At 40.8% G+C, this 25,073-nt stretch overlaps 1 protein-coding gene and 1 long non-coding RNA gene across 2 annotated transcripts; both read left to right on the top strand.

The window, feature by feature from the left end:
- The first annotated feature begins 2,026 nt into the window (after positions 1–2,026).
- On the top strand, positions 2,027–20,406 carry LOC307026676. Its single transcript, XR_013804427.1, has 3 exons — positions 2,027–2,224; positions 2,892–2,996; positions 19,034–20,406. It is a non-coding gene; the product is annotated as an uncharacterized lncRNA (long non-coding RNA).
- LOC307026602 (diamine oxidase [copper-containing]-like) lies at positions 8,904–13,996 on the top strand. Its single transcript, XM_079662133.1, has 5 exons — positions 8,904–9,055; positions 10,403–11,941; positions 12,396–12,684; positions 13,163–13,295; positions 13,545–13,996. Exons 2-5 carry the CDS (start codon positions 10,405–10,407, stop codon positions 13,812–13,814), a joined length of 2,229 nt encoding a protein of 742 aa, XP_079518259.1. The 5' UTR covers positions 8,904–9,055; positions 10,403–10,404; the 3' UTR covers positions 13,815–13,996.
- Positions 20,407–25,073: the final 4,667 nt, after the last annotated feature.

The following is a 25,073-nucleotide window of genomic DNA, read 5'->3' as shown; positions in this document are numbered from 1 at the left end:
ACCACGTGACGCATCTGAATGAATCACGTTTTCAGAAATTGACACCAGCCAATGAGATTTCGTTTCTTGGTTTAAGACCCCTTTGTACTTTCACGATTTGTTGCTGATATAAAGGAAACGACCATATTTTGATCTGATGAGATTGTGCAGGAGAGACACAGCTTTCCAACGATATCTCTGATGACATTGTGCACACAGCGGTCGCGGTACTTTATGTTACGTTAGAATGCTAACTTTTGGTGAATTTAGGAGAAATCTACTGACGCAAATAGACAAACTATCGTAAAATAAACACTTAAACGTGTATTTTGTACGTTTTCCTTCCAAAAGCCTGAAAGAAAACATGTTACAGGGCTGCCAACACTCACTCATTGAGCGTGAGAGTCATGCAATTAACCCATATCACACGCACTCACGCCACACTTGCCTTTCCTCACGCTAAGTTTTCGTCCAAAATAAATAGGCCTATATATAAAAATGAATTGAAGGAGCAGCAAACTGAGCGGTCTACGAAATGAGACGGTCTTCTGGCTTAGTTCAGTAAAGTTGGAACGATATTGGGAGATTCTGATTTCACGGATCAATAACTCATGAACAAAACGTTATTCAGACACAAATGACGTTTCCTAAGTACCGTGGTAAGGTTGACAACGAACTACAATCACATTTTGATCAAAAAAAGCCAATACGCGCCGTCCTCCTAGCTGGACACATTACATTGGTCTCTATCCGCAGCCGGAGAAGAAACGAGTGCTCAGGGACCCTCTGCAAAGTGCAACTCCGAAATAAGTGAATACAATAATATTCAATCACTATTATACAGCTTATTACTACCAAACTCACGACTACACAATAGTCTCCTGGTGGTCATACTAAAGCAGAGTTTTGAAAAATATGCTTTTGAATAATTTTGGGGAATATTTATAATGTAAAATCTTCAATAAATATGGCATCATCTTAAATAACTTTACAATTATACCGTATATTTCTACCAAAGTCACTATTTGCATTGTTGTTGTTAGCATCTGGTTAGCTAGCTGCGCTAACGGATAGAAGCTGTTTCTCAAACAATGAGAGGGAGAGCTCTCTCCTGTCAGGCTGAGAGAGATAACTACAGCTCAGTGAGGTAAGGGACTCTGTTTAGATAGTTAACTTTAGTCTAGTTATCTCAGTGGGTCTTAAACGTTTTGGTCACCATTTATGAGAATAAATGAAAAACAGTTATGAAATAGCCTACTATGACAGTAAAACAAAAATACAGTTTAAAAGGGGAGTGATTTGTAAAATATCCATAAAGAAAATCTGTTTCCAGTTCTGTTTCCTATGGGTGTTGAGAGATGTATCCTTAAATTCCTTTTGCTCTCAAAATGCACCAGGTTGATGCATTTAACTTCAATATTTAAAAAATAAATCTTCCCGGGGGAGCAGGCCCGGACCCCCCGGAGGTGAGGACTATATTATATATACTATAGTTCTCAGTTATACAAAACATGTCTCTGAAGTGTTTGGCTCGAAATAGCCAACATATCATGCATTGTACCATCCCATACACCCCTCTGTTTCAGCCCTGTTTCAAAAGTGCTGATTCTGCGTCTGTTACTTTAGATGAAAATAAGGAGCCACTCCCCAAGACCCTCTGCGAGATGATTGGTTACAAAAAACAATGGTGCTCTAGGAGGAGATTCAGGTGATAAGGTGGGCGGGGGTTACCTTGGTTGGTTATTGGCTCATAGTTACACAACCCAAAAAAATATTATGACATCACAAAGTGGCAAAAATCTGATCAACTCATTTTCAGACAGGTTTTTATATAAATGGATCAGGACAAAAAGAGAGCGAGTCTTTTTTCCTGAAACTTTCAGAATCTCTTTAAACAGAGGGGACACATATGTATGTAGAAAAAACATGAAAAAGTGGATTTTGTATAATATGTGACCTTTAAAAAAAGATAATAAATTCACTGCAACTCATCAAATATTTAAAAAAAAAACATGTAAAAACGTGTATGTTCATGGATACTCTCTTACCAGGAAGAAGTGTGTAGGTGCATGACAAGCAGGTCTGGTCGGACGCATTCCTCCAGCTGATCCCCCATAGGCTGCTGCAGCACTGCTCCATCGGCATGAGAGAGGCGTTATGAACACCAGGGAATGCATCACAACTCCATGTGGAGAAGCACTGGCCACGTGCACCCACACCTGGGAAGTAGAGAAAGAGAGAAAAGGTTAGAAACAAGGTTGAAGAACTTAAATAGAGAGGATGAGGGTTAGAAAAAATGTACGCTTTGTAAAAATGTATCTTTAAAGTACTTTTCAAATAGTGAGTGGTGTGTTTTTCAATGAATCCATTCAATGATAATGTTTTACATTTTGACGAAAGTAACTGTTACAGTAACATATCTAATGTAGGGTGTCTCCTATTCAATTTTGGTTGGTTCAATTCGCTTTGGTTACAACCTTTGGTTACAACCTTTGGTTAAACTAGGTATTAAAAAAACAATATGTCAAATATGAATGTCATCCGCTGCTTCATTTTGAGTAAAGTAATTCCCACACGTCCCTCTAAATCTTTTAATTGTTTCCATTTCCCCTCATCAACCTTGAGTAAATAATTGGTCAATTTTATACCTTCCATGCCAGGAAGTCATCTGTACCTACCGTCTATGTACTATGCTGCTTACCCTGGGAAATGTACCTTTGTCTGTACCTTATTTAAATCTAATAAAATAACATTATTGTTCTTTATTATTGATTTTTTTCTTAATTATTATTTCATATTTAGTGAAGTACAGTAAATATGTCTAATTTGTAGACATTTGTAGTCAGGATATAATGTTTCATTTCAGACGTTTAATAAGAACAGATTACTTTGATTCTTGTCCTTACCCTCAGAGCAGCGTGGTCCGCCCCAGCCCTCACAGCAGGCCTTCACGGTTTTGTTTACCATCAGGTTCTGTATCTCTGGGAGTCTAGGATCCACAGACACAGCAGAGGAAAGTAAATATACTCACAATACTGCATCACTGCAAATGTTAAGAAGAGTGTTTTCTTCAAATTCTCCTTCTTTTGGAATACAAAAGCGTATATGAGCTAGTGCTCTGAATTGATTCAACAAGTTTCCCTTATTAAAACAAGTTATTGGATACTTGCACACCTTGAAAAGTAAAATATTTACCCCAACTAACCAAATGGAACTTTTAAGAAACATCAAACATTGTTATAGAGAAATGTCTGCCTTTTATAAAGCCAATCAATCCTAATCAAGTTATTTCAACATGAGGATGCAACATGCACATAGGATCCTGCTATTCTCCCTTGACCCACCACCACCACACACAGGGGGCCCTTCATAACCAACAGGAGTCACTGTTGGAGCAACATGGTTATGACACCTCGCCACATTCTCACCAAAACACCTTGTCAATGGAGAAAATGTGATCTGGGAACATGTTTCAAAGTGGCTTTTTCATCTGATCCACACTGACAATACTGTGTTAATCGTTAAAGCTTTTTCATGTACTGATTCACCGTTAGTGACCTTGTTTAACAACAATTTGAAATAAATTGAACTGACAACTCTTTATACTTACTTGTACACGAAACAGGATGCCTTTGGACCCTGTTGTTTGTAGTACATTGCGATGCCATCGTCACCTCCATGCTTGACGCGCATCCTGTCCACATCTAGTCTCCAACCTTGGGTGTTGAATTGATACACCTCTGAGCAGCTCACTTCAAGCTGCAGACGCGGGGAAAGAACCCGCTCCACCCTCTCCTCCACCGTGTGTTCACACAAGTGTCTGGAGCACCAAACACAGTTTTAATGCCCCCTTGTATTTTTAAAGTGATCTGTTTAAATCAAGTTCCTGAATTCCCTTTAACTTCTGTTCTCTACTGGTATAACAGTCCTCATTATAAAATACTTAACAAGACAAAGATATTAAGCGATGTGTTATTTGATAGTGAAAATGTAAATACTCATCCAGTTTACTTAAAATATGCCCGCTTACAATTCTTAAAAAGGTACCTGACTGATTTAGTACCCTGATACAGCAAATAGTTTAGCACTACATTTTATTCTCATTAGCCACAACTGCAAATTACCTGCATGTACACCATTCTAAAAAAGATACATTCATCTATTTAGAATTATCCTTCACCTTACAGATCCACCTTAAATATTGATTCTTATGTGAGTTTTGGATTTTAAACATCTACTGCAACAAGTATCTCTAATGAACCTGAGTTGGGCCGATTGTTTGGGCTCTTTTGAAGCATTATAACTATATGAATGTACCATTATTGTGCTGTTTCAGTGGTTTACATTGTGATATCTGGTGAATTTAGCTCATTACGGTTGTCACATATTATCTTTCTCATCTTCCTCATCTCTATACCCGACTCTACTGTCTACAAAATTATCTTAAATGTTTACTGGTCTCATGCTCACCCCATTCCCATCACTGTCTGCAGTCCAAGCAGAGTCAGTAGAAGGGTCTCCAAGGCCCTCTGCTGAATGTTTCTGCTTAATGTGCCTGTACAAAAGTTTCAGTCTAAGTATTTTATAAATCCAGTAAAAAAATCAAATCAACTAATTTGTCCTGATATTTAACTATAGATGGCTGAACATGTTTGATCATCATATGTTGTCATTGTGAGTGATCAAACAAACCCATCTAAAATTCCTTAAATGTTTACACCTTTTCTATAATTCTTGCTGGTACAATTAAAAAAGTGCACTTACCTTTGAAGTGCTTTTGGGAAATCTGGGCCATTATAAATCCTTGGCCTGGTAATCAATATTTAGCTTTTGTTCATTCACTTTCCTTGTTTTCCTTTATTATTTTCCATGTTGCTCCATCCAACAGCATGTAATACACTCCTCTGTGATACTTTGCCTTATGGGGGGAGCGGAGCCCCAGATGCAGCGTTTTAAATGTGGGGGTCGACTCATGGCATGTACAGCATCTGAACCTGCTGCTATTGGATACAAGTGGTAAGGTCACAGCTGGATGGGCAGGCATTGGTCCCCCGACCTGTGACGGACACATCCACTGACCTCGCCCCGTCAAACATTACAGGACACTGGAGGTGATGGCGGGGGTGGTGGAGCCTCAGCCACAGAAGAAAGAGATGTTTGTCAGAGCCTAATCCTTTAAAGAGAAACGTTTCGGGAAGGATGATGGGGGAATTTATTCAATGAAGCTTGTCAACAGACATGGGGACTGAAGGCTTTTAAACTCACCAATATCCCAGTCTGACCTCCTGACCCCACAGTGAGGTGGCCCAAACACAGCTGTCACCAGGGTACATGTTAGCCTGAGCCCAGAGGAGAGGAAGGAAAAGCTACTGATGTCACAAGGGTAGGATTTAATGGTATAAGCAAAACAGTGCGTCATAATTGACTTCCCAGCAAACTCTTCACTTGAGCCTTGGATACATTGTGTTTTCTTTATAGTGATAGCAATGAGCTGTGTCATGTTGTTAGCTCACTGCTTCATCACCATTTCCTAGAAGCAGGATGAGGATAGAGAAAGGGAGGAAGGTTGGAGGAACAGGTTTCCGTGGTGTAAAGTAACTCAGTGCAATAACTCAACTACTGTACTGAAGTACAATTTTGAGGAACTTATCCTTTATTTGAGTATTTACATTTTTTGCTACTTTGTAGTTCTACCCCGCTACACTTCAGAGGTAAATATTGTACTTTGTATCCACTACATGTAATTCCTTTAGTTACTTTGCAGATATAGATTAAGAATAAACAATAAGACTGACACTCAGCTATGACTTTAGTTACACCTGGATTAAATTCACAAGCTATCCAGCAGTAAATCAGGTAATTTAAATTAGTTCCAACTTTACCAGCTCTGATAATCACACCAATACATCAATAATTATAATCAAAACATACAAAATATATGATTGGGAAATGGTCTAATCTGCATAATAAGTAGCCTACTTTTATGAACAATACTTTAATGATGATATTTTGAAGTTTACTTGTAACATTTTGCTACAGTAGATTATGCTTTATCTCTGCTTTATCCCTTTATCAGTGCACCTTTATCTATATGCACTGCTCTGCCACCTCTACTAGATCTGCATTTGGTCGTGTTTGTGCATGTACTGTTCTGTATATCCTCTATGTTTGTGCATGTATATCCTCCCTGTGTGTGTAATGTGTGTAAACACAATAGAATCCCGCAAGTTATTTCCCTGTTAGGGATTAATAAAAGTATGTCTCCTCCTTCTTCTTCTTCTTCTTCTTCTTCTTCTTCTTCTTCTTCTTCTTCTTCTTCTTCTTCTTCTTCTTCTTCTTCTTCTTCTTCTTCTTCTTCTTCTTCTTCTTCACTCAGACGCAGATGTGCTTTCTTGCTAATGCTAAGGACATTATGCTAATGCTAATATTGTTTGCTCACAATGCAAATCCAATGTTTGCCTGATGGTGTTGCTTCTGTAGAAAAAAGGTCAGCCAAACTTACCACAATTTCTCATGAAAGTATGTGTGTAGTGTCCCAAATGTCATGTTAATAATAGACGTTTTTAAAACAATCCTGAAAGAAGTTTAGGGGGAGAGAGGGGTAGTTAGTTGCAGCATACCATATTACAGCACTGATCTTTTTAAATTTACAATATACAACACAGGTCTTTTTCTTTATAAAGATTGCTAAGAATACATTGTTTTGTTTTATGTGGAGGGAAACATTTAACTTTAAGAGAAACCGTTTTTATATTCACCATATCTGGAACAAATCCCAGTCCATCTGATATCTGCTCAAATTAGCAATTTTTGTATTGCACTGCACTGAAACAGATTTATTTAGTCTCTTATTGTATTATAGCTTGAATACATCATTCATTTAATTTTGCTTGTTTTAAATCCTTTTTATATGTTTCTTTTTACATTTCGATGGGTTTTTACTTTTTATTCTTAATTATTTTCATGTTGCACTTTAAATTGCCTTGATGTTGAAAGGTGCAATGCCTTTTTTGTATTTACCAATTCAGTAGCCTACAATGTCTGGTCGGAATATTAAGTTTGCAGTCCTTGATACACACAGCTTGGCAATATAAACAGTAATGAGTGTAACAGTCCTCAACTAGATCTAAACAAACCATTGTATCACCCACATTGACACTTTCTTATTTTTTTATTTAATGGAAAAATAAATGTACAAACATTTCAGACATGAATTTAACATAGTGGTTCAGAGAAACAATGATCACAATGTAATTGTATACAAAATACATGTGTACCAATAGTTATAATTGTAATGATTCATATATTTTGAATGGGGTAGGCCTACATACATTCCATAAAAATAAGAAGGAAGAAATAATAATTTGAAAATTAAATATAGTCCCACTTCTTTAAAGAGCTTACGAAATGCTATTAGCACCTGTTCGTGGGCTTGGTCTATCATAGAGGTTGCATTTGTATTGTGATTGTGAAATGTGATATGATTTTTTCATTATTGATGTATTTTCAATACATCACTATTATAACAGCATACAAAAGTTGTCACGATCGTTCGTCGCGCCGGAAACATCAACAGCATTTAGCAGAATGTTGCACGTCTGCACAGTGTTATATTTTCACAGCTCACAGTCAGTAAATACTGTGCAGCTAGTATTGGAGTACAAGATAGATGCAAGCGAGTTATTTAAAAGCATAAATGAGTCGGTTGGGTTCTGGAGGTGTGGTGGTTACAGCAATTGTGCTTGGTTGGCGTGGCTAGTGCCTGGGGGTGAGACTGAACAAAGGACCGTTTGTCTATGTAAATGTGGTCTTTAACAAAAACAAACATTTACTGACTTTTTTGGATAGCTTAAAGTAATGTTGTACAATTACAACTGGGGACCTTACAGGGTTAAAGGCTATTGTTTATTGTTATTTACTTTAAGATGTTTATTTCTTAACCAATAATTTGATTTTAAAACTCTTATTTAAATGATGTGTGTGTGTCTCTGTTTTCCTGATGATACACTGAGAGAATGAGCTCAACAGTCTATATATTTTTCTATATAATCTATATATATTTGTATAATGTAAGCTTCGTTGCATAGCCGTGGGAACATGTTTCAAATGGGGGGGGGGGGGGGGGGGGGGGTTCTGTGGGGATGACACATGGGATGACACCATCAGGCCCGGTTCTGACCAATTTGCTGCCCTAGGCAAGATTTTTGCTGGTTCATTTATATCTTATTTTACCAGTTAACGTTAATTTATTCATCCATATTTTTTTATCTCTCCAGTTTTAAAGGATATTGTTGGTTTACTGTCCTATAGCATACATTGGAATGATTTCAAACATGTTTTTATTTATCCTAATAATTATATAGGTGTGGCTAAATTGTGATAGAACCGTTTGAGACACACTGAGATAACTTAGACTAAAGTGAACTATCTAAACACTCAGAGTCCTTTACCTCACTGAGCCTCTCAGGGTCAGGGCAAATGGAAAATGTAACCGGGGTGAAAAGGGTGTTATCTTTACTTAATGATGAATGTGAACAGTTGTATCAACAGCTTTTACAATGTGCTGCTGACTGCTGGAAAGTGGTTTTACTTGAATGTATTTGTTTCATCCATTGTGTTTACCTGCTAATGCAGGTGGGGCCGACCAGTTATAGTTATTACTTTTTTTTATGAGCTAAATGCCATGATGGACCAACACAATTGCATACATTTTAAACTGACATTAAGAAGTTTAATCAACTAGTTACAGGACGAGAGAGTGAGAGAGAGAGAGAGAGAGAGAGAGATCAGACAAGTTATATCGAGCTAAATTGATCCAAGCTGTTTTTTTTGTATCTTGTCCTTCATTTCGTAAGCTCTTTATAGAATGTCTTGCCTTTCCTTCTGCACCTGTTCTTTCATCATATTTACAACCCACTGTGGACCAATCGGCCTCCGGCCCTACAAGGAAGGTGGTTAAAAGCAGCAGTCCATTGATTCTGTTTTCATAAGAGCGTTTTCTCCAAATGCTGAAGCAGGAGGACCGTACTGACCGACTTTGATTTACACACTGCTTGACACAGCAGGACAACTTAAGGTACAGTAGCTTGGTTTATTTATTTGATTCTCATTCAGAAGTATAAGTGTTTTTTGAGGAAGCATGGAACTACTTCAAAGTCTGAACATTATATACTGTATTGAAACATTATTACATAATACTGTGTACAATAAAAGCTGCAGAATGTGACAGTTTGCTTTGAGAACTTCTTAAATTGTGTGAAGTTTATCTATTAAGTGTGCAGCACAAACAGTGCAGGAAGATAAACAGAGAGCAGAGATAAGGGCAGTGTTGACTCTGAGTGTCTTAAAGTACAGGCTGACATATATGGAGCTTACTTCGTGCCAAACCTCCACAAACAAACTTAACATGATTTACAGATGCCCTATGATTCATTAACAAACACAGTGTGGATTGCAAATACAATTAACCTATGCTTCATAGAAAAAATCCTGATACCTTTTATAAAATATGGTGGAAATTCTTGTTTCTGGAAAGGAACTAGATATAACTTTGTCAATTTGTATGCAAGATATGATTGGATGTGACATAGCTTCGTAACCTAATGTTGAAACCTTTTGAAAATGTCACATGTCCATTTACATTATTTTAAGAAATTCATGTTGTTTTGAGTTTTCTCTTTTGAATTATGTTGACAGTGTCACACTGTCAACAGCTGCATATTTTTGTATTATGCAGATTACATTAGATTGTTCAACGGAAAGAAAAAACTCATTTTTTCTGCTCATGTTGTTAAATTTTGTCTGATATTGTTAGAAAGAGCGTTTTCTAAAATAGTAGAAAAGATGTCGGTCTACTTGTAAGATAGTGTAGATCTTACAAGTAGACCGACATCTTTTCTACTATTTGTATTTGTTTCTGTCACATGATTTAATTTGAAAAAAAAACAAAAGCATTAGTTTGTAGATGCTGTTTTGTATTCGCAAATAACACTGTGTTTGTTAGTGAATCACAGGGCATCTGTAAAACATGTTTAGAGTAGCTCCAGAGACACATTCTGTTGGTATTCTTGTGGAGAAGTAGAGGAAAGACTGATATAAAAAAATGGACAGAGCAATAATTGCTTACCCAGCTGTGAAGAGAGCATGGAGAAGGAACAAGGCCCAAGTTTGTCTTAAATTCTACTGGAGATAAATAACTATTGCTTCTTATTCTGTTTTATAATGTGAATAAAAACCGTGTGAAATACATTTGAATATGTAGAAACAAGGTTTATATTTTTGAATCTCCTAAATTCCCACTGTTGAATACAAGATCTGTTGTCTTTCCAAAGTCAAACGTGTGCATGACATCACTCAACATATCAATTTTCCACCCTTCATTCACTAAATTCATGCTGGACATTACTTTCTCACTATATTTCAGCCATGAGGCTTCTCTGTCTACTGCAGCTGCTCTGCTTCGCTGGTTGTAGTGCATCCAGATCAAGAGACTGGGCTTATCATGGTGCCCCCATGTATGCCGACCTCACAGCACGTGAGCTGAAAGCTGTCCGGGACTACCTGCACGGTATTCCAGAGCTGGAGCTCACTGAAGCTCGTAGCAAGACTCTGATGAAGAACAGCATCGTCCTGATCGAACTGCATCTGCCTAGAAAGCATGAAGCCCTCAGAGCTCTGGACCGTGGACAGGCCAAACCCCAACGTCAAGCCCGTGTGATCATCCAGTTCGGGAACAAGACCGAACCCAACATCACTGAGTACATTGTCAGTCCTCTGCCATCCCCAGAGACCCACACAATCAAGACGTTCAAGGGGGCTAGGCCTATCCGATTTGAGTCAAGGCCTATTTCCGCTGTAGAGTATTATCATATTAAGGACATACTAGGAAAGATCGCAAATAAAGCTCACAAGCTTCTATTTGAGACCACTGGAGGGTTTTCCTTCAATAACTGCTCAAACCGCTGCTTGACGTTCTCAGACATAGCCCCCCGTGGGCTTGGTCCAGGTGAAAGGAGAAGCTGGATAATGTTGCAGAAATTTGTGGAGGGTTATTTCATCCACCCAATTGGGTTTGAGGTATTGATAAACCACCAGGACCTGGACCCAGAGAAGTGGAATGTTGAGAAGGTCTGGTATAACAGCATGTTCTTTGACAGTGTTGAGGAACTGGTTGAAAAATACGAATCAGGAGATGTGGAGAAGATCAAACTGCCTGAACATGACGACAATGACCTGTACTCTAGTTACATCCCCCGGGGTCACAGCAACACAGCCACTAATATCCATGGGCCGAAGCTTGTCGAGCCTCAGGGCAAGCGCTATCACGTTGACCGCAACTTTGTTGAGTATGCTGGATGGTCTTTCGCCTACCGTGTCCGATCATCGGCTGGGCTTCAAGTTTTTGACCTGCGTTTTAATGGGGAAAGGATTGCCTATGAGATCAGCCTACAAGAAGCTATTGCCTTCTATTCTGGTGATACTCCTGCTGCCATGCAAACAAAGTACATTGATTCCGGCTGGGCAATGGGCAGCTCATCCTACGAACTGGCGCCAGGAATAGACTGTCCAGAAATTGCCACCTTTGTTGACCTGTACCACTACTATGACACGGATAAACCAGTGCGCTACAAAAATGCACTCTGTATTTTTGAGATGACCACTGCTATGCCTTTGAGGAGGCATTTTGACTCCAACTTCAAGGGGGGATACAACTTCTTTGGAGGGGTGGATAACGCTGTGCTGGTGTTGCGGACAACCTCAACGGTTTATAACTATGATTACATCTGGGACTTCGTGTTCTACCAGAATGGGGTGATGGAGGTAAAGGTCAGCGCTACCGGATACATCCATGCCACTTTCTTTACAGCTAACGGACTTCACTATGGCACCAAGGTGTACAACAATGTGCTTGGTAACCTGCACACACACCTCATCCATTATAAGGTTGACCTGGATATTGCTGGTAAATATAACAATCAATTGCCTTTTTCACTGGAACTAACATTCTGTCATTATCATTTGCTATTGTAATAGCTGTAACCATATTTGATCTATTAAGGTTGCAATTTTTTTTATTTTCACACCTCTTTTTCAATGTACATTTTGAAGCTGTGAAGTGTGTGAAATCTGATCAAAGAAAGCGCAGACAGAAAGTAGGTCTTTTATTGATGCCAATCCAGATTTAAAAAAATCCTGGACTTTACCCTGTTGTAAAGGGTAGCTAGATTGCCAATTCCGTTGAAATGTGGGATCAAGGCTTGCTGTGATAAAGGCTATGTGCCATAAATAAGTCAAACACTTAATGGAGAATTTTAATGCAAAAGTAAATGTACTGTAGACCAATATTGTTCCAACACACTGCTTTTACCTTGACCTTGAACTTCTTCTGACAACTCTTTGCCTTCACTGTGACATAGGTCGAGAGAACAGCTTTGAGACGATTGATTTGAAATATGTCAACTTCACAAATCCCTGGAGTCCAAAGAACTTCATCGTCCAGTCCAAACTCCATAGGACAGAGCAGAAGACCGAGAGATCCGCTGCTTTCCGCTTTGGCAAAAAATTCCCCCGCTATGTGCACTTTTACAATCCCAATGAGAAAAATAAATGGGGACACCAGAAGGGTTATCGGATTCAGTTGAACTCACATGCCCACAGTGTGCTTCCAAGAGGCTGGAGGGAGGAAAATGGCATCAGTTGGTCAAGGTATTAAAGTGTTTTCCCTTATGTTGTACAAAATACATATCAATTTAAACCAAGACAATTACAAGTGTCCTGATCATCATTTCAGACACACTTTCTGCAAATTCAGTCATATACACTGGGCTTTTGAGTTTTGCATTCAAGCTACATTTACACTAAAAAAATTAGTTTGTAATGATTGACCCGGAGAACGATAAGTGGGGCTGAAGAGGCTAATCCCTGCACATGAAGTTTTGTTAGAATTCAGGTCAAATTCAGGTCAAAGTATGGATTGGCAGTCAACAGAGGTGCAGCAGATAACAGTACAACAACACTTTGTTGGAAATTGTCTTTGGATAGACCATAAATAGTTTGAAGCTAAATAACAACAGGAGCCCACTTTTGAAATTACTTCATGAAAGACTGGCTGGGGAGTTGTTATGAATTATTAGTTTGAAAGCCTACAGAATGACGAAACACAAAACATATCTCCTCTCCACAGGTATCCTCTTGCTGTGACTCGTCATAAAGACAGTGAAGCCACCAGCAGCAGCATATACACCCAGGGTGACCCATGGGACCCCGTTGTGTCCTTTGAGGACTACATTCGCAACAATGAAGACATAGTAAATCAGGTAAGATATTTCAACAATGCACATCAAATTCAAGATGGTTTAGATTACATTAATAGACGTTTTAACCCTAACCCTTTTTTCAGCTGAGAGGTTAGCTCTTCCTTAAAGAATCGTTGTGCTCTCTCAAACTCAGGGTAACTCCTGAATGGTGACATTTACCTTTGTTTGCTCTTTTGAATAGACACAAAACACCTGAAATGTGTTCTTTTCTAAAAAGGTCTAATGTATTATTTGCTCTCCTGTGTGCAGGACCTGGTAGCCTGGGTGACAGTAGGCTTCCTGCATGTGCCTCACTCAGAAGACATCCCGAACACGGCAACCCCCGGCAACACAGTGGGCTTTTTCCTCCGACCGTTCAATTTCTTTGACGAAGATCCTTCGGTGGCATCTAGAAGTACCATCATCGTCCGGCAGGGGAAGGACGGCAAGCCCAAAGTCCAGAGGTGGACTCCTGAGATCATAGGTCACTGCGTGTCAGACAAGCCCTTTGTTTACAACGGCACTTACGCAGGAGTCTAGGTGTTTTGTTTGTTGTTTTTTTTGTCTCAAACTTACTTTTTCTCTGTTTTAGTAAATCACACAATGAGGATCTAAGATTAACAACACTTGAATTGCATAATGGTCAGATATACTCTAAATAATGTATTACAATGGGACAACATTCATGTAAGAAAAACCATAAAGCATTTCAAAAGGGAAAAGTTGTTATTGTGTGATTTATTTTCCATAAATGTGCCTGTATTATCTGATTTTATATAACTATTGTTTTAATATAAATGACTACAGTAAAACTCTTAATTTTGAATTCCTAATTCTGTCTCACTTTTAGTTTTTATTCAATTGAATTTTTGGTAGTAAAACTGACACTATCTTACCCAGTTAAAGAGTAATAAATGAGACAGATGTAATGTTCATTTTAATGCTAAAGTTAATATACCACACCCAAACAAACCTACATGTAACCTGGTAGAGGTAAAGGGGGGCAGTGTTGGACATGGGGGGGCTTTGAGAGCTCCTTTAATCCCATGTTGGGTCTCCATGGTTGAGGTTTAGCAGCAGCGAGCATCCAGGATGCAGGATGCGCCATATCCGCCCTGCTTGTGGTAAACCCTCAGCATGCTCCTCCAGCCCCCATGGTGGGAAGGTTTCTTCTGGAAAGACAACAGGCCTTACAAAGCAAACAGCCTGATTCCGGATCCTTCCCCGCAAACAGTCCAGGATACCACCTTTCTGCCCCCAGCGCTCCTGGAAACCTAACTTTACATACAATGTGACTCAATATCAATAACAGCACATGTAACATCTTTGTCCGTTATGCATTCCAAACATAGCAATGTAACCATAGATTTATAAACCAAAAGTTACAAATAAATCCAACAGTTATTTTCATATTGCATTTTTTTGATAAGCAAATTTCTGTGTTTAATATAAGTGATAAACAGCGCTCTATGTTAGTACAAAAAAACGGAATAAAACTGCTGAAAAAGAGGTGGATTTTGCACAAGTTGCTTTGTTTGTAAGGTAAATAATGAGCGTTTTTGGAGAGAGGAAAAGGAATCCAGTCAGCAACTGGCGTCAGGATGTTCATCTAAAATCCCTTTTATAAGTGTGTGCTGATGTTTTACAGTGCACATGGTAAAAGAGGGATAGTATGAGAGCTTTGCACGCAAGGCTGAATGGACAACGTTAGTGGAGAGGACAAAAAAGCAATGTGAATTGGGTAACAAGCATTCCTATAGCTATTCCCATGGCAATGATGGGTTTGACGTCACAAACTATAGAAAAGACGGGGAACACACAGTTTATTTATTCTAAAGTGGCCTTATGTGGCCAAAAACATTTAAAATAAACTGTGTGGAATTGTATTTCACTCATGCCCTTAAATCATTCTCTTAGTTCACACATCTTTCTGTATTATTCTGAGCAGCTTGAAATTGATGAAGACATACTTTTATAAGGTGCCACAAATGTCAACGCTGTCATATAAGTTCTACAACAAAGCACAATATAAAAAATGTTCCTAAACACGTCCAACAAAGTTACACATTTTACACTGTATAACGGGGTTAAGACGTAAAGATACCAACAAGCTACAAAGGACAATCTGCCCAAGAAGATACAAATCTGACAAACTATGTTTTGTTATTTCAGTTCAATTCTCTATAGCAAATATTTCCACAGTAGTTTCAAGAGAAAAAAATATTTGTAGGCCTCAATTAAGGTCTTGGAACATAGGTACTGTTTTGATGCCACCTAGTGGTTTCTTAAATAATTGTTGTGTCTGTTGACATCAGTTGACGCATGTCATGGGCCTATTTCATTATTATACAGACATTAAAACTAGAGAGCACATTTTCAACAATCATCCAGATTAATACTATTTTTTTTATCAATGCCAGATTTCAAAGGGCTTTTTGGATCTTAGATAAAGAAAATATAGAACTCCATCCAACTGCATTTGAAATGTCTCAAGTAAAAGATTAAACACAGGTATTTTAATTTCCAAGAAGAAATGGTCCCAGTTAAAGGGACATTTCACCAATTTTGCACAATACAATCACTTTATTCATTATAGGAAGACTCTAAAATATGTTGTATATGTTTTTGTAACTCTAGAGAGGGTTTATCATGTCTGAGAAAAATCATACTTTTGATGTCTACAGTGTTAAATCCACTTATCAAGGTTTTGAGACTTGAAAACATAAAGGTTTAACAGGTTGGAGGCATCTAAAGAAAAACATCATCAAGTTGTATAATGTCCCGTTACATTTGGATGGAAACATGCCAATTGCAAATTATGCTATAGTTTTTTTCTTGGCCATAGTATTTTTGAAAAGTTGCATTATTTTCACACACCTTCCAATTTAATGTATCCTTTTTAACACCAATCTAAATACAACCTGTGAAGATTATGACCTGTGAGAAACACAGTCTTCACAGCATTTTGCTGACAGTCAAAAATGATCTTAAGTTAATGGGCCTGGACATCACACATAGCCTTGCAAATAATTAAGCATCCTTCCTTCCCGCTTTGCTTTATTACTTAAACTTTCCCCTTCTATTTCCAGTTGTGTGAATTAGCTCTAATCATCCATCTGTTCTCATCAATAGATGATTCATTCCCATTCATTTACACCTTTGTGTGAATCCCATAGTGTGACTTGGGAATGGAAATATCACATGTTTGAATGATTTGACTATTTCAATGTTACATCCTGTTTGAGATCCTCTAAATCCCAGCTATAATTATCGTGTAATTATGTCTCAGAACAACAGCAGAGTATTTCCATTTGTGGATAAATGTAAGAAGTGACAGTAAACACATTTATATTGATGGGATGTGTTACTGAACCAGATGACCAGCAGCTGAGGTCAGTGTGTGCCTTCTAAATTACACCCTCTTCTCACACCTTCATTATATTACAAAGTCCTAATTGGGCATTTACAACTAGGAAAAAATGAAGAGACCACTGCAGCATTATCAGTTTATCTGGTTTACTATTTATAGGTATGCGTCAGTTTGAGTCAAATGTATTTTATTCTATAAACTACTGACAACCTTTTTCTGTGTTGGAATTTTAACACACACTGGAATGGAATGGCTGCCATACATGTAGAAATTTAGATTTGAGAAAAATGTGGAGAGGTCTCTTAATTTAATCTTGATCTTAATGAAACTTCTCTTTCTACTTTAGAACATAACGATCCATTCAAGGTTTGGCTTAGTAGGAATATGTTATGCATTGATAAAGATACTTAAAATGATTTCAGGTATTCTGATTTTAACATCATTGATCAACTATGAATTTAGTTTTCTATTAAAGGTGCACTTATATGTCATTGACCATGATGTTGTCTTTTTTTATTTCGTATCCATTATCATTATAGTTAATTTATTTTATTTAATAATTTTTATTTCCATTGTTTTTACTTATTTTTCATTTTGTTTTCATCAACACTCAACTCTCAACATTTAACTTTAAATCTATTCAACAACACTTGTTAATAGACAGTGGATAAGAATTAACGTAATTTATCCATTAGATCTTGTCATATTCTACTTTGTTGATTTTAATTTGTCCATAACATTTGTGACATAAAATAAACATAAAAATCGAATCAATGTTTGTAAATGATAAAGTGAAAGGATAAGGATACCGTAACAAGTGGCCATGATCTCAAGTCAGTCCTCTCACTTAACTGTATTGAATCATCAAACAGGTGTCCAGCCATGAGATAAAGTGAACATATGATAATAATAATAATAATAATAATAATAAGCCTGCCCCTCATCCATCGAGTATGTGTGTGTGTGCATATTCATGTTTAGAGGGGTGCATGATGGTGTGTGTCCCCTCTGGTATGCCAACCATCCCATTCCTCTTTGTCCCTTCTCAAAATAACCCCTACCCCAGCAGCTGAGACAAAACTTCAGACAGACAGACGGACTCCAGAAAAACAGAGAGAGGGGAGATAAAGGGAGGCAGAGGGAAAGAGACACATGAATTACCAGAGAGGATATCAGTTTATCTCAACATATCATCTGCCACCTGAGCCAAATTATAAGAATAACTACTTATTTGGGGATGAAAAATGTGCAGATGTATAGCTATATTGGTTTGCTGAGACCACACACTAAGCGTTTGATTTAAAAGCTGGTAAAAGCTGCAAAAATCAAGGTTCAAGGCTTTTATTGGTCATACGAACATAGCTACAGTGTAGTTACGACGATGAAAATCTTAGGTCACAGGCTCACAGGTCACATGAGGAAAACATTTTCAGCTTCTTCCGTGAAAAAACTCTCAACTCTGTACAACTTTTCAAATATCAGCAAAAGAAACTGGCATTATTCAGTAAGCTGTGAGTGGAAATATGTACTAACTGTGTAGGTTTTCCCGCTCGGCAAGCTAGATTCCAAACATTTCTATTGCATTTCAAATCAGCTCTGTCATCCCAGAATATTTGTTTTTAGATTAGTTACATTAGATGGTGTAAAATGACCCTGTCACTGAAATAGGTATCCTGGTGTCATTGCTGTGCATGTGCTGGTTAGTCATAAATCATTCCACACAGCAGACGTAAAATATATCTGCTCCCCCCATATTTTAAGCTCAAAGAAAAGTAGTGAGAAGTGCTGTTGTTAAATCGGATTGCCTATATTTGCAGTAAAATTATGTATAAATGTAATCCAGGGAAATGTAATGCATGTCCCAGCAAGGTCACCTTCTTCATTGTGCCCTACTGTTCTGTGGGAAACTACTTGAACTCTGCGCAGCATGAATGTTGTTGCAGTTATTATTAGAAATGATTGTTGGCTGATACTCAAATAGGGGGTGGTATACACTGTATGATAATGAGCTTGCATGTGACATTAAAAGGTGAACCAAATTTGAATGTATCTCAAACACCCAAACAACGTATGTGCACAAGCTCTGAAAAGGTTATTTTTCAATCTTCTTTGATTAATACATTTGAAATCCAGGAAAACTTAATGAAGTCCAGCTGCTTTTGCTAATAGCAGTTTGTGTTCACCCTGTACAGACAACATCCACTCTGACACCAAAGAAAATGTTTGAATCTCATGATTCTATTTAGGTTTTAGAGGCAGATTTTTTAAAATGAATTCCAAATGGATTTATTGAAGGCTTTTATGAACATTAAAGATCCAGATACCACATCACGAGTGAAATCTTCTAATTGTAACAATCCATATGTTGTGTTTTTTTCTCATTTCACAGTTATGTTTAACCAATCGGATGGATGCAGTAGGGGGTCGATCCACCAGGGGGCACCATGAGTCCAAACATGCCCTCTCACAATAAGATCCCATATTTTGTGAGGATGTGTTTAGCAAAAAATCATATCAAATAAATTGTGTTGATAAATAAAATATGATATAGAATACTCAGCCTCCCCAGGAAAGTTTACTCTAAGGTACTCGAAAGGAGGGTCAGGACGATTGTCGAACCTGTGGTGACCACCTATAAATACACTGGGTTACATAATTCATACATGGAACTACATTTGGGGGTATTGTTCCCACACGGACATGTTATGTGTTTACTATATATGTTGCGTGCCCTCCTGGCTTCTCTCTCTTCTTCCCGGACTGCAACCGGATAACATGACCTTAACTCTCTAATAAAGTATCCTTTTGCACCTTCCTTGCACCGCCTCTGACTCCCTATCTCTCGGCACTACACTGGTGACCCTGACACGTCTCGAGAAGTTTCCGGGACGGACCCGAAAACGGCAAAAAGAACGCAAGTTTTTGACTGTTCACAATTTTTTCCGGTGCCGGAGAGGAGGTTCGACCAGCCGGTTGACCTTGTGTGGACACTCTCATTTTTTTCACCACCTCGACGGCGGTTCCAGACGCCACTCACGTTTTCATCGGCGCCTGGGTGGCGCACTCCTGGACCCCGTCTCGCCTCGACTGTTTCGGACGTCGCCCATGCTGCCATCGGCCCGTGGGTGGCGGGCTCTGTAAACTGTCTGGCCTCTCCTGCTTCCCGGGGATACCTCAACGCCTGCTGAGGACTTCGTGCCCGCCGCCACTGCGCGTCTGCCTGCGGCCGGGTTGCACTTCTTCCACCCGGGGAGACTGCTCCTGCCTTCCGGGGATACCTCGACATCTGCCGAGGACTTCATGCCCGCCGCCACCGTGCCTTCACCTGCGGCCGAGCAGCGCTATGTCCTGCTGGGTTCGCCACGACACCTACTGCGGCCCCCTTAAGACGGCCCGTTCCAGCCCGCCCCCGGTGGGGATGCCCTCGTTAGGGCCCCTACCCTCTCCTGCGGCCCCCTTTCGTAGGCCCGTTCCATAGCCCGGCCCTCACCTGCGACCCCACCATCTTCGGCCCCTGTGGTGCTTCCTCCACGGACGCAAGGTTTTTTTTGCCATGTTTGAATTCTGGGGGGGCTTGTGTGGTGACCACCTATTAATACACTGGGTTACATAATTCATACATGGAACTACAGTTGGGGTTATTGTTCCCACACGGACATGTTATGTGTTTACTATATATGTTGCTTCTTTCTCTTCTTCCCGGACTGCAACCGGATAACATGACCTTAGTTACTCTCTAATAAAGTACCCTTTTGCACCTTCCTTGCACCGCCTCTGACTCCCTATCTCTCGGCACTACAAACCCCAGATTGAGGAGGAACAATGCGTATTCCGTCCTGGCCGTGGAACGAGGGATCAGCTTTTTACTCTCGCAAGGATACTGGAGGGGGGCCTGCTTATCCGCACCTCCAAATCTGAGGCCATGGTTCTCAGCAGGAAACCGATGGACTGTCCACTCCAAGTAGGGAATGATTCAGTGGCGGTTGGTGGAAAATATTTTAGGTTGGGTTGTGGAAATGGGGACCAAACAATACTAGGGGGGTCCGGGGGGATGCTCCCCCGTAAAACATTTTTGAGAAATAACCCCTTAAATTATGACTTCTGGTGATGTTAGAAGGGGGGGGAGGGGGCAAAGGACAAATTGAGGCTTAAAAATATGAGAAGACTGATCAATACCTCCATAATCTTCAGTGTGGTTAGCTGTGAATCTTCCAAAACTTCGAACACCTTGTCCTGTACATAGTTTCTACAGTATAAACTATGCAACAGTACAGTAGGCCCACACAAACTGCAGAACACCGGGGCTTTGGGAACACTCAAATGATTTAATTCCCATTTAACCTGTTAAGGGGCTTTCCCCCCCTCCCTTTTTTTCTGTCTCAGGGCTTCTTAAAATGTAATAAACTATTCATGTGTCATACTCATTTAACGGGAAGAACAGCTAACTGATGATATGAAAACATTTTAACGAAATAAAACACAAGTCTCACAAGAAGCTAACCTTTTCCTAAATGAGCCCTGAGCGAAAACATGCTAACGCACTCCAGGTATAAATCGATCGATATACTTATCGGATATTCACAAACAAGCTTATGCTAACAAGCCGAGATTCCACAGATTCTAGAAATATAAGTATCATCACTGAGCGATCAGAACTCGCGACAGGGGAAGCAAATACAGACATCACACGACTAGCTTTAGGTAGCAAAACACGGAGATATGCTCACCTTTTGCTGTTATTCTGATCAAAAGTGTTCAGTGGCATTCAAACGAGAAAAACGCGGTTGATGGTTAATCCATAGGTTAATCCAATGTGTCTGTCACTTTGAAAAAATTATTGATGATCCATAATTAAATTTTTATGTCAAAAATTGAGTTTTCATATTAGCTGCTAATGATAGCTTCCAGAGTGTATGACAGCTCCCTGTTTTGTCTCCTTGGATACCAAAACAACTCACAGACTGCCTTGGGCCGGCTGAAATTGTAGCCCTTTGACCATCAGATCTGACGACGTTGATTGGCTGAAATTATGTTTCGGCTGCATAGTACTTTTCAGGAAGCAACAGTCAGCACTTGGTTGGCTGCTGCTGCACTTAGGGCTCTTTTCTTACCGCCCAGACGAGAGGGTAATGATACACGGGCAAAGATTTCTGCGGCCAGGCAGGAAACACATGACTTATAAGTAACTTTAGATCGTAACACAATTTTAAACGAGATTTTATTGTAGATTATACATGTTTCTGATACCAACTATATGATATTGTACATTGTTTATTAAAAATAAAAATGAAAATTAAATTATTATTTTTTTTTAAATATTTGTATATTTTTTTTAATGACAATCTAAAATGTGGGAAGAGGGGAGGCGGCGCCCCTATGGGCCGGCCGCCACTGGAATGAGTCCTTACAAGTGAAGGAGTTCAAGTATCTTGGGGTCTTGTTCTCGAGTGAGGGAACAATGGATCGTGAGATGGGCCGGAGAATCGGAGCAGCGGGAGCGGTACTGCAGTCGCTTTACCCCACCGTTGTGACGAAAAGAGAGCTTAGCCAGAAAGCAAAGCTCTCTGTCTACCGGGCCATTTTCGTTCCTACCCTCACCTATGGTCATGAAAGATGGGTCATGACCGAAAGAACGAGATCGCGGATAAGCGGCCGAGATGGGTTTTCTCAGCAGGGTGGCTGGTGTCTCCCTTAGGGATAAAGTGAGAAGTTCAGTCATCCGGGAGGGACTCGGAGTTGAACCGCTCCTCCTTCGCGTCGAAAGGAGCCAGTTGAGGTGGTTCGCGCACCTAGTAACAGTGGCGCCTCCAGAAATGTTTTATAGGGGTGGCCAAATGGGGCCACTGAAAATCTTGGGGTGGCCCACCAAAATCAATAATTTAATTGTTTCAAAAGTATAGACTAGATGAAAACAATGGCAAAGAGAATCACCTACTGATATACTTTGGTTTCTTATTTTACATTTTCTGATACTATTCATCTGAAGTGAATATAATACGGATAGTTAACATTTTACTTCAAACAACATTTTAAAAAAACGTATTTTGAGTATACATGTGTTAGGCGATTTATTGTTTCGTTTTTTATGTATGCTGGTTGTTCTTTCCTTTTTAAAAAGACAAATACAGCTTAATTTGAACAAGTTCCTTTATTGTAAGGCACAACATGTTCAGCATTCTCAATACATACAATACACAACAGCAACACAACATGTTCTTCAGTTATATTATCTCTCTAGGTTATAAATAGTTTTAGACTGAACAAAGCTGTTTGTGTCACACTGGAATCAAAGATGATTGACATGACTTTATTAAATCAAGGTTCAAAACATGACTATTTTATTTCAACATGACCCAAAAACACAAGGGGTATAAAATGGTAAATTTACTGTCACGATTCTCATGTCATATCACGTTTCTATGTCTAGGTTTGGGTGTTTTGCTATTCTCCCTGTCATGTTTTCCTCCTGGGTTAGTTTCCCTGGTGTGTCTAGTTGTCTGATTGTGTTCACCTGTGGCCCTTGTGTTTCTCCTCCCCTGCCAGGCTGTTTCTCATCTTGTGACTACCCCTCCCTGTATTTAGTCTTGTCTCTTCCCGTGTTCAGTGTTGGTTCGTCTTTTGTTGGTGAATGAGTTCACCGTGGAGTGTTTTGTGTTTCCAAGTGATTTTCGATAAGAGCCCTTGAAATAAAGGTATTATCAGTATTATCTGCGTTTGGGTCCTACCTGCTTCACTCCTAGTATCAGTATGAACCAACCGAGAAATGGACCCAGCAGATTATCCATTTGGGAGCTGTATTCATTCACCTACTTGCTGGCTTGCAGCTATGGTGAATGGAGGGGAGCGTCCGGAGTTCAGCAGCGAGAGGCTGTTTTGGCAGCGGCGCGCCAGATGGCTACGGAAAAACCAGGCTTGGTGAGATTCTTACCCGGCTGGATTTCAAATTTCCTCTCGGTGTGTGATTCCCGGCCTGCTAGCCCCAGGCATGCTAGCTCCTTGCCTCCCAATTCCCAACCTGGCACCATATACGCCTCGGTGGGTTCCGTCTGAAGTGAACCCGTGCTTCTGCCCCAGTTCCTGCTCCTGTCCAGGAGTCGTTCTCTGGAACTCGTCTGGCTTTTGGAGGTCCACGGAGACTTCAAACGGCTTCTAAGAGAAGGAGTCGCAAGTCCAGGCTAGCAGCCCGAGCCCCAAGAGCCATGGTTCCGGCCCCAGTTCTGGCCCCAGCGGCCATGGTTCCGGCCCTGGTACAGGCCCCAGCAGCCATGGCTCCATGCTCCAGTGCCGGCCCACACAGCCATGGTTCCGTGCTCCAGTACCATCCCACACAGCCATGGTTCCGTGTTCCGGTTCCGTGCCCAGCAGCCATGGTTCCGGCTACAGAACCGGCCCGCACATCCATGGTTCCAAACCCAGTTCTGGCCCCAGCAGCCATGGTTCCAGCCCCAGTTCTGGCCCAAGCAGCCATGGTTCCGGCCCCAGTTCTGGCCCCAGCAGCCATGGTTCCAGCCTCAGTTCTGGCCCCAGCAGCAATGGTTCCAGCCCCAGTTCTGGCCCCAGCAGCTATGGTTCCGGCCCCAGTACCGGCCCCAGCAGCCATGGTTCCGGCTTCAATTCCGGCTCCAGTTCCGACTCCAGTACCGGCCCCAGCAGCTATGATTCTGGCTCATGTTCCGGCTCTCCGGCCCACTCCAGTTCCTCGTTTTCTGTCGGTTTTCCGGCCCACTCCAGCTCCTCGTGTCCTGTCGGTGTTCCGACCCACTCCAGCTCCCCGTATCCTGTTGGAGGTCCCGCCGTCATCTGTTCCGCTTGGGGTCCTGCCAACTCCATGTCCTGTCCCGTTGGGGGTCCCGCCGACTACTCTTCTGCCGGGGGTCCTGCCAATCTTATGGCCTGTGCCGTTGGAGGTCCCACCGACTACTCTTCTGCCGGGGGTCCTGCCAACCCGATGTCCTGTGCCATTGGAGGTTCCGCTGGGGGTCCTGCCAACTCCATGTCCTGTCCCGTTGGGGATCCCGCCGACTGCTCTCCTGCCGGGGGTTCTGCCAACTCCATGTCTTGTCCCGTTGGGGGTCCCGCCGACTACTCTTCTATGGGGGGTCCTGCCAACCCTGTGTCCTGTGCCGTTGGAGGCCCCGCCGACTGCTCTTCTGCCGGGGGTCCTGCCGGCCCTGTGTCCTGTGCCGTTGGAGGTTCCGCGGACTGCTCTTCTGCCGGGGGTTCTGCCAACCCTATGTCATGTGCCGTTGGAGGTCCCGCCGACTACTCTTCTGCCGGGGGTCCTGCCAACCCTATGTCCTGTGCCGTTGGAGGTTCCGCCGACTGCTCTCCTGCCGGGGGTCCTCCCGGCCCTGTGTCCTCTTCCGTGGGGGATCTTGCCGACACCTCTCCCACCGGTTCCGGATCCTATCCGGTCGACACCGGCTCCT

Source organism: Notothenia rossii, assembly GCF_949606895.1.
Source record: "Notothenia rossii genome assembly, chromosome: 12".
In the NCBI taxonomy this organism is placed as follows: Eukaryota; Metazoa; Chordata; class Actinopteri; order Perciformes; family Nototheniidae; genus Notothenia; species Notothenia rossii.
This window is presented reverse-complemented; position numbering and strand designations above follow the sequence as displayed.

Excerpts from the sequence above, each read along its gene's own strand:
- LOC307026602 (XM_079662133.1), top strand. The coding sequence starts at position 10,405 with ATGAGGCTTCTCTGTCTACTGCAGCTGCTCTGCTTCGCTGGTTGTAGT. Across the intron at positions 11,942-12,395 it reads GGTTGACCTGGATATTGCTG|GTCGAGAGAACAGCTTTGAG; the intron begins GTAAATATAACA and ends ACTGTGACATAG. Across the intron at positions 12,685-13,162 it reads AATGGCATCAGTTGGTCAAG|GTATCCTCTTGCTGTGACTC; the intron begins GTATTAAAGTGT and ends TCCTCTCCACAG.